The sequence below is a fragment of the Branchiostoma floridae genome, chromosome 7, assembly GCF_000003815.2.
Source record: "Branchiostoma floridae strain S238N-H82 chromosome 7, Bfl_VNyyK, whole genome shotgun sequence".
NCBI classification, from domain to species: Eukaryota; Metazoa; Chordata; class Leptocardii; order Amphioxiformes; family Branchiostomatidae; genus Branchiostoma; species Branchiostoma floridae.
The window spans coordinates 24070819-24080121 of NC_049985.1; the positions used below are offsets into that span (position 1 = coordinate 24070819).

Here is a 9303-nt window from a genome sequence, read left to right on the forward strand (position 1 = left end):
TTAAGACGTATATATTTACCCCAGACCTTTAAAAAAACATTTCGACCTGTCGGCCCAATTTTTTTTTGAAAAAATCGAAGAAGCAACAAATGAATTTGATTTGGCCTTACGCAAATCTAATGCCTAAATCAAACCGGAGTACGGATTTAAACAACTACATTGTAAACCGGGAATTTCTATAGCTACATATTGCCAAGTCTAATTTTTTTCAATCTCTATTTTGAAAAAAAACTCTATTCTCTGTAGATGTAAGATTACTTTACAATACTTCGTGACTTACTCCTAATTACTAAGCTGTATGAATCGTCAGCGTTGTCGGATTCATTCCCAGGTGTGTATTATTTCTCACCTGCGTGTCGCACACCTGTGCTGGCCATGTGGTCTTCACGACAGATACCAAAGTTTTCCCTGCGCCATATTGCACGGGTTCCTTTGTCTTGTATGTTTGCGTGAGCTTTCAGTTCCAAAGAGTTGCAAATTTGTCGGCCACAAGCATGGAAAGCAGCAGTGTCGTACCACCGAAGAGGCGAGAGAAGTCTGGCGGGGATTATGTGAAGCGGCCGCTGAACGCCTTCATGGTGTGGTCCCGTGTGCGGAGAGCCAAGCTACGGGAAGAAATGCCGGACTTACGGAACACAGGTATGTTATGGCGGGGTAGTAACACTCTACGCACCACTGGAATTTGGTGGCGAGCTCGATGAATCTTGTATTGTGACTTTTAAACGTCAATAATGCAAAGAGCTCTATCCCTGTTAATCTTATCAACAACCACAGTGCACAGCTGAATAAAATAGGATACTATATCTACTCAGAGTCACAGATACAGCAAGTCTCTTCGTTTGTTACTTCCGTGAAAACGTATAGGTATATTGTGGTCGGTCGGTGTGTTTGTGTTTATTGTTTGTTTGTTTGGTGTGCATCCGATGTTAAGGGAATATTGCAGAGAAGCAAGTTGTAACAGGCGGAATTGGTGTAAAGGGTAATAGAAGAATTTAAAGTTTAGTTTGACTCGTTTGATCGTTGAAGTGAGAACAACTACTGTAAGCCGTTTCACAGAGATCAGAACGCATGTGCGGTGACAGGAATTCTAGGTAATATGTGAAAGGTAAAGTCCCTAAAAAATAAAACAAAACCCGTCTATATATTGTTATGCAAACCGAAACAATGGTCGAGACTAGGACTGTTTTCGTTTCGGGGCCATTCCTTTTGACATACAGTAGAAGCCAGTTAATTGCACAGCGGATTAACGCACACTTCTGATAACTGCACGGAATCCCAAAATCCCAAACCGGTGCGGTCCAGCTGGATAACTTCGCCGAATTGCACCAGTCAGATAATTGCACGAAATTCACTGGCAAATAGGCCGTGCAAATAAGCGGCTTCTACTGTATTACCTTGAATTTCTGTCGCCGCACATGCGTTCTGATCTCTGTGAAAGGGCTTATTCCTGTCACCGTGTATTCGGCCGGACTGTGAAAACGAAACAGCTTATACTTTGGTTACAGATATTTCCGATACTATTATTGAACTCATTTTGAATGTATTACCAAATCTACGCCACATGTATCGCCTCCGTAGAGATCAGTCGGCGACTGGGTGCGGAATGGCGGGAAATGTCCGCGGAGCAGAAACTGCCCCACATCCAGCGGTCCCGCCAGCTGCGGATAGAACACTTCGACATGTACCCCAACTACAGGTAACGTTTAATCTTTAAATCTACTTCACTTTTATCCGTTGTTTAAAAAAAATGGTACGGTTGCTTTAAATTGCAGTATACAATGTTATTTTCAATTTGAATCAATTTATAGTTTGCTGGCCGTTTGCTTCTTTTCTGTCTGAATATGTTCCATTGAAACCATCGTAATATGATGTTCGATAGAACGAGATATGAAAACTGTATTTCGGCTGAAGTGTCGTAAGAGTATGTCCTGTGTTCCATATTGATGTTCTCTTCTCTTCACTTCTCTCTTCTTCTCTTCTCTTCTCCTTACTTCTTTTCTTCTCTTCTTTTCTTCTCTTCTCTTCTTTTTTCTCTTCTCTTCTCTTTTCTTCTTTTCTTTTCTTCTCTTCTCACTTATCCTCACCTCACCTCACCTTTCCTCTCCTGTCCACCCCTCATCTCTCCTCTCCTCTCCTTACCTCACCTTTCCTCTCCTGTCCACCCCTCCTCTCCATCTCTCCTCTTCTCTCCTCACCTCACCTTTCCTCTCCTGTCCACCCCTCCTCTCCATCTCTCCTCTCCTCTCCTCACCTCACCTTTCCTCTCCTGACCACCCCTCCTCTCCATCTCATCTCTCCTCTCCTCTCTTCTCTTTCCTCTTCTGCAGGTATCGACCGAAGCGTAAGCTGAAGCCTGGACCAGTCACAGGTCCCCGGCCCGTGGCAGATATCCTGCAGGCGTCCAGGTCTCAGGCCCCGCCGCCACCGCCACCGCCTAGCTCCCTGGGGCTGGGGTACAGGCCCGTCACGCCCGTCCATACTCCCCCACCGGGGCCGCCGAACGCCTGCGTATCCAGGGTCTCCGGTGTCCCCATCCCGTCTGCCCTGTTCTGTAACTTTCCCTACGGTTACACCCGCCCCAGCCAACAGGTCTTCACCTCTACCGCCTGCTCCTCTACCCGTGTGTGCCCTACCCACAACAAACCTACCATGTACCCCTATTCCTACTCCCTCCATCCCCGCCCCTACCCCCACCCATACCACCGACCCCTCACCCTCACCCTACCCTCTGGCTCGGGAACGCTACACTACATCCCGACGTCACTTCCGGAAGTGGATCAGGACACCGTGACGTCACTTCCTGGATCTACACGAGGACGCTCGACGTCACTTCCTGTGACAACGCCGACCCCGCAGTTCTTGACGTCGGCGTCGTATTTTGCGACAGAACGGCCGATCATCACAGTCCCACACTACAGCCTGCCTCCGATGACGTCACTGATGCACCGTTCGACCAACGAGGCGTCTGGCAGTAGCCCGTGCGTCAGCGCCCCTAGCGATCCGGTGCTGAAGTGCCGCCCACTGCAGTCACTCGTTTCTCCCGACCACAGCCCCTCAGTGCAGCTCCTCTGTACAGAAACTGATGACGACAGCGACACAGAAACCTGTTCCTCACCGGAGGAGCAAGGCGGGAGTTGCCATGACAACCGCCGTCTGCAGAACCTGCGGAGCTGCACCGGGCTGTTCTGGGCGACGCCATTGGCTCCCGGGGGAGGCCGGGCCAAGGAGAAAGTCATCGTGGAGACGGTACCTGCTATAGAGCCCGTGTCTATCGCGGGGATAGAGGAACCGCGTGGGAGTCAGTTCAGATTTGAGTGGAACTGATGTTTGAGAGAATTTAGATTACCTGAAACGGTACATGATGATATTCAGAGGTTATCATAATTTGATTGATTCGGTTTGTTATGTTTTCGTGTTGAAGAAGAAATAAAAACACGTATGAAAAAGTAGTGGCAACATATTGTTTCAAAATGAGTGCCTAAAAACACACACAGAGAAAACGTTTAAGAGAATATTTTCTATAGAACAATATTGTTTGTTATAGAAAAACGTATCTTAGGCTACTCAGAAAAACTAGTCAGAAGATAGCGTGTATGCTGAGCATCTACAGAATGGTCACGTATATTATTAGAATGTATCACAATTAGAGAGATACAATAAAGGTACATATGGAATTGAATTCTATCATTCGCTTTATGTGTCTTTATGTGTCGTTTCGTTTAAACATACATAGCTTCTTGATTTTAGCTGCATTGTTTAACTTCAATTGAGATTCTAAGATAACTCTTGATCCGCCCAAAACTTACTATAACGTTACAAAAATGTATAAAGTTATCAGTTAACTCCATTCTCTTTTATTCATTTATCGTTGTGTGACAGCCGCGTATCAAAAACAATCCAATTCACTGATTTACTAGCGTTGTTGATAAAGCACGCTTCATGCGGTTTACCCCCAAACTGCAAGATACCATTGTGATTTTTATACCATATGGCGTTTTTCAAGTCTTTTACTATTGTCATCAGCTGGCAGATGTCTTAAATGTACCGTATAATGTTTCAATAATACATCACAGGCTAATTATACACGCCAGGAAAGGTAAAAACCTACAGTGATTCCCGGAACGGCTGTAAAGCGTTTATGTTGTTATACCTCATTAGCACGTAAATGCCCCCGCTCCCAATTTAAATCCCTTTGTTTTACATGGCGATACGTATGGTTTCCTTTCCAGCTGTACTACAAGTTTTAATTCTGTAACAACGCTACCTGTATTAGAAAGACAACACACTACTATCGTGTTATATATGTCAGGATAGCCACATGGTTTGCACTATGCTTTTAAAGTTTCAGTTTGAAGCCGAGAATAGAAGAGTGTAAATTGAAGCCGCACTGAAAGTTTCGACTCTTAGAAGTCTATCAAAAGTCCAAAGACATCAACAAATCAGGATTCTAGCATATCCAGGACAGAAGGCACAAAAACTGACAGTTTTGTTGATGTACCAAGGTCAGGAAACCCAAAGTCGACCTTGACCTTTGTCCTCCTTCCCAATCCACATACCAAATATCATGACAATCAATTCAGAGGTTCTAAAGTTATGCTGACTATATATGTCTGTAAACACAAACTCACATACAGACACACACACACCAAAACAATACCTCCATTTTTTACTGTAACAATTTGTTTCTCCACAAAACAACAGACAGTGTTTTCATTGTGCAAGTTGTTTGCGTGACTACAGTATTCTTCCACAATCCGTATACTATGTTGCTGGAAATGTGGTAGAAATAATTTGTCCTATACATCAAGTGATTTTACAGAGTTAACCAATCATAGAGTTAATACTTAAAGCTCTATAAACCCAAGCTCAATCCAGTGTCCCCCTTTTTTCGGACGACTTCCAGGAACCTTTTTTTTCAATTCGAAGGGGGAGGGGGGTCTGCTCGAGACTTATGCATATACCAAAGGCTTTACTATGTAATAGTTGTTGACATACTTTGTACCATGTACAATTGTCGTACAATAAAGTTCTTCTTGTATAAAGGTACTAGGGAGGTATCGATCGTATAAGTCAGCAAAAAGAGGTATAATTGACCAGGAGAGTCAACCCACAGGAAGTTAAACATTTCCCCTTCGTCAAACCCTATGGTGGCTAAACTCCCCTGACAAATTATCCTCCCTACAGCCACTGTACTGTGTAGTTAGTCTGGTAGAAACTGTGGAGTCCCCTGCTGAGACTAAAAGGGTGACCCCATGACAGGGCCAAACTGGACATTGTCCGTAATGTGTCCACTTTAGTCCAGACCACGGCCGGACACTGGGCTCATGTGGCTCCGACTGGTCAACGCCTCCGGCCATCATAAGTAGAACTCTGAAGCGAGACGACAACATCTGTGGTGTATGAAATACAAAAAGTTACTCAAACAACTGATACAGTTTTCGTAAACGGACAACCGTTCCGTTATGTAATTACGTACGGAGTGTTGCAACACTCTATTATGTTAGCCCTAATTATTTGTTATGTTAACTCGGTCATTAAGCTTCATCCTATACCCCAATTTTATACTTTGTGTAATAGTTGTTGCCATACATTATATCATGTACAATTGTCGTGCAATAAACTTCTTTATGAGCGAGATGAATTCCAATTCTAAAGCGGGTATCTTTAACTGACGCTGGGGTATGTTGATGACTTTGCTGCGCCTGCGGCCGAGTGATTTGACAAACGAATCTTTTTACGCTTTGTGTGTTTAGTTGTATTTTTACTCATGCTTGTACGCTGTACGTGCATTAAAAGGTAAAAGGTAAAGGTAGTGCCAAAGCCTTTTAAGGCTGTAGAGGCACTGGGTTGTTAACGTTATCAACTGTGTCTAGGGCACGGTATTAAAAGGCGGAGGCCATCTCTTTTGCCCCCTCCTTTTCCCTCCCAAGCGGAATTCAGGTACCCTTTTACACCTGGGTGGAGTGAGGAAAGTCGTGTAAAGTGCACTTTCTAAGGGCTCAAGACAATGAAGGAATGTCTTATAATGCATTGGAAAAATGGTTGAAACACAAATTCCATTCAGTATTTCTTCTGTTTTTTTTTCTTCATGTAACACTAGTTCACCTTTATCCGTGTGGTAACCTATATCCGTTGTTTTTAGGAGCAGGGTATATATGGATATCAAGTCGACGTCAAAGTGCAAAATTTTCTAATTATATGTTTATACATCAAAAGCACTGCAATTTGAATCTAATGTCTATCGACTTAATATCCATAAATACCCTGCTTCTAAAAAGCAACGGATATAGGTTACCCTGCGGATAAAGTGAACTAGCGTTATACCGAGCCACATATCTCATGCGTGCGATCGACAGAGTAGAAAAATACCCCACTACCCTAGAAAAACGGGTGAAACGAAAATGCCAGGATTCAATTTTCTTGTATTACTTACCATCCCCACAACTCTATCCATTATCTCACATCCCATTTCTGCTCGAGTCTGCGATCGCGCTGCAACCTCTGAGTGACCATAGATTTAAATATAACAGATCGCTTAACGAATTTCATAAACAGAGAATAATGTTTTTTACGTTTACTGTGCTTTGTTATTATAAATCATACATTTATATTATTAAAGAATCATATTGTAGGTATAGATATCTAGATTGACACTAGAAATTCAACATTTTCGAGAAAACGCAGGATGTTTTCCTCCTAGTTATTTGCCTTGTACGGAACCAAATTAGGTTTTGCTATCGCAAACCTGTAATATATAATTGTTCACATTTATTGTAACAGCTATAATATTTCAGTCATAGTTGATGTAACAGCTAATTATATTTCAGCCATACCATAGGTATGGTGAAACATATTGTTATATTGCAATCCATACGTAGTATGGGATTGCAATATATTGCTTTTCCTTTGTCTCTTCTCCTGTCAATTCTTCAAATTGATTCAACTTTTTCATTTTTGGGCCAAATGAGCTGAAATTTGGCATGGAGGTAGGGATAGCAAATACCCCCAGGTGTTTTTTTCACTTTTTTGATGGAGGCCTTAGAAATTATGATATTTAGGGTTTTTGGTCATTTTTAGACAAAATATATATATTTTGGGCCCCTGTGCCCTGGTATTAAACCCTAATGACCTGAAATTTGGTACAGAGGTGCATTGGACATATAAGCACAGGAACCCAACATCATTTTCTTCATAGACCACTTCAAAAATTAGTTATTTGGAGGTTTTTAGCCATTTTTGACTAAAAATGTCTATTTTTGGCTCCTATGCCCTTGTATGAAAGCTAAATGACCTGAACTTTGGTATATAGGTGTATTGGATATATGAGCAGAGGAGTCCATCAACACTTTCTTCATAGATTACTTCAAAAATGAGTTATTTTGGGGTTTTTGGCCATTTTTGACTAAAAATGTATATTTTTGGCTCCTATACCCTTGTATGTAAACCTAATGACCTGAAATTTGGTACATAGGTGCATTGGACATATGAGCACAGGGTCCCATTAACACTTTCTTCATAGATCACTTCAAAAATGAGTTATTTTGGGGTTTTCGGCCATTTTTGACTAAAAATGTATATTTTTGGCTCCTATGCCCTTGTATGTAAACCTAATGACCCGAAATTTGGTACATAGGTGCATTGGACATATGAGCACAGGGTCCCATCAACACTTACTTCATAGAGCACTTATAAAATAAGTTATCTTGGGATTTTTAGCCATTTTTAACTAAAAAATGAATATTTTTGGCTCCTATGCCCTTATATTGAAACCAAATGACCTAAAATTCGGCATGAAGGTGTGTAGGACAAGTGCCCACAGTACTTCATTTTCCCTTTGAGCAAAGATTACTTCAAATTGTTAAATTTTGGGATTTTTTCAAGGATGAAGATGGATTGCAATATGCTGTATTTGCTCCTAAGCAAATGTCGGCCTTTCTAGTTATATTGCAATCCATACATAGTATGGATGCAATATATTGTTTTTCCTTTGGTTCTCCTGTCAAATCTTCAAACCCCTTAAACTTTTTCATTTTAGGGCCAAATGAGCTGAAATTTGGCAGGGTGGTAGAAATAGCAAATACCCCCAGGTGTTTTTTTTTTCACTTCCTTGATAGAGGCCCTAGAATTTATGATATTTTGGGTTTTTGGTCATTTTTAGACAAAATATGTATATTTTGGGCCCGTGCCCTGGTATTACGAGCTAATGACCTGACATTTGGTACAGAGGTGCATTGGACATATGAGCACAGAAAACCATCAAAACTTTGTTCATAGATCACTTCAAAAATTAGTTATTTTAGGGGTTTTGGCCATTTATGACTAAAAATGTATATTTTATGCTCCTATGCCCTTGTATAGAAACCAAATGACCTGAAATTTGGTACAGAGGTGCATTGAACATATGCTCACAGGGTCCCATTGACACTTTCTTCATAGATCACTTCCAAAATTAGTTATTTTAGGGTTTTCAGTCATTTTTGATTAAAAATGTATATTTTTGGCTTCTATGCCCTTGTATGTAAACCAAATGACCTGAAATTTGGTACAAAGGTGAATTGGACATATGACAACAGGACCCCATCAACACTTTCTTCATAGAGCACTTATAAAATGAGTTATTTTGGGATTTTTAGCCATTTTTAACTAAAAATGTATATTTTTTGCTCCTATGCCCTTATATTGAAACCAAATGACCTAAAATTCGGCATGAAGGTGTGTAGGACAAGTGCCCACAGTACTTCCTTTTCCTTTTGAGCAAACATTACTTCAAGTTGTTCAATTTGGGGATTTTTTTCAAGGATGAAGATGGATTGCAATATGCTGTATTTGCTCCTAAGCAAATGTCGGCCTTTCTAGTTATATTGCAATCCATACATAGTATGGGATTGCAATATATTGTTTTTGCTGAGTCTCTTCTCCTCCTGTCAAAATCTTCAAATTGATTCAACTTTTTCATTTTTTGACCAAATGAGCTGAAATTTGGCAGGGTGATAGAAATAGCAAATACCCCCAGGGGTTTTTTTCACTTTCTTGATAGAGGCCTTAGAAGTTATGATATTTAGGGTTTTTGGTCATTTTTAGACCAATTATGTATATTTTGGGACCCTGTGCCCTGGTATTACAACCTAATGGCCTGAAATTTGGTACAGAGGTGCATTGGACATATGACCACAGGACCCCATCAACATTTTTGTCATAGATTACTTAGAAATTAGTTATTTTGGGGTGTTTTGGCCATTTCTGACTAAAAATGTATATTTTTGACTCCTATGCCCTTGTATTGGAACCAAATGACCTGCAATT

At 41.1% G+C, this 9303-nt stretch overlaps 1 protein-coding gene across 1 annotated transcript; it reads left to right on the forward strand.

The window, feature by feature from the left end:
• Positions 1-404: 404 nt before the first annotated feature.
• On the forward strand, positions 405-3685 carry LOC118419844 (transcription factor Sox-7-like). Its single transcript, XM_035826489.1, has 3 exons — positions 405-639; positions 1579-1696; positions 2328-3685. The coding sequence occupies exons 1-3, from the start codon at positions 495-497 to the stop codon at positions 3322-3324; spliced, it is 1260 nt and encodes a 419-aa protein (XP_035682382.1). The 5' UTR covers positions 405-494; the 3' UTR covers positions 3325-3685.
• Positions 3686-9303: the final 5618 nt, after the last annotated feature.

Coding starts and splice junctions, on each gene's coding strand:
- LOC118419844 (XM_035826489.1), top strand. CDS start 495: ATGGAAAGCAGCAGTGTCGTACCACCGAAGAGGCGAGAGAAGTCTGGC. Junction 640..1,578: donor GCCGGACTTACGGAACACAG/GTATGTTATGGC, acceptor TCGCCTCCGTAG/AGATCAGTCGGCGACTGGGT. Junction 1,697..2,327: donor GACATGTACCCCAACTACAG/GTAACGTTTAAT, acceptor CCTCTTCTGCAG/GTATCGACCGAAGCGTAAGC.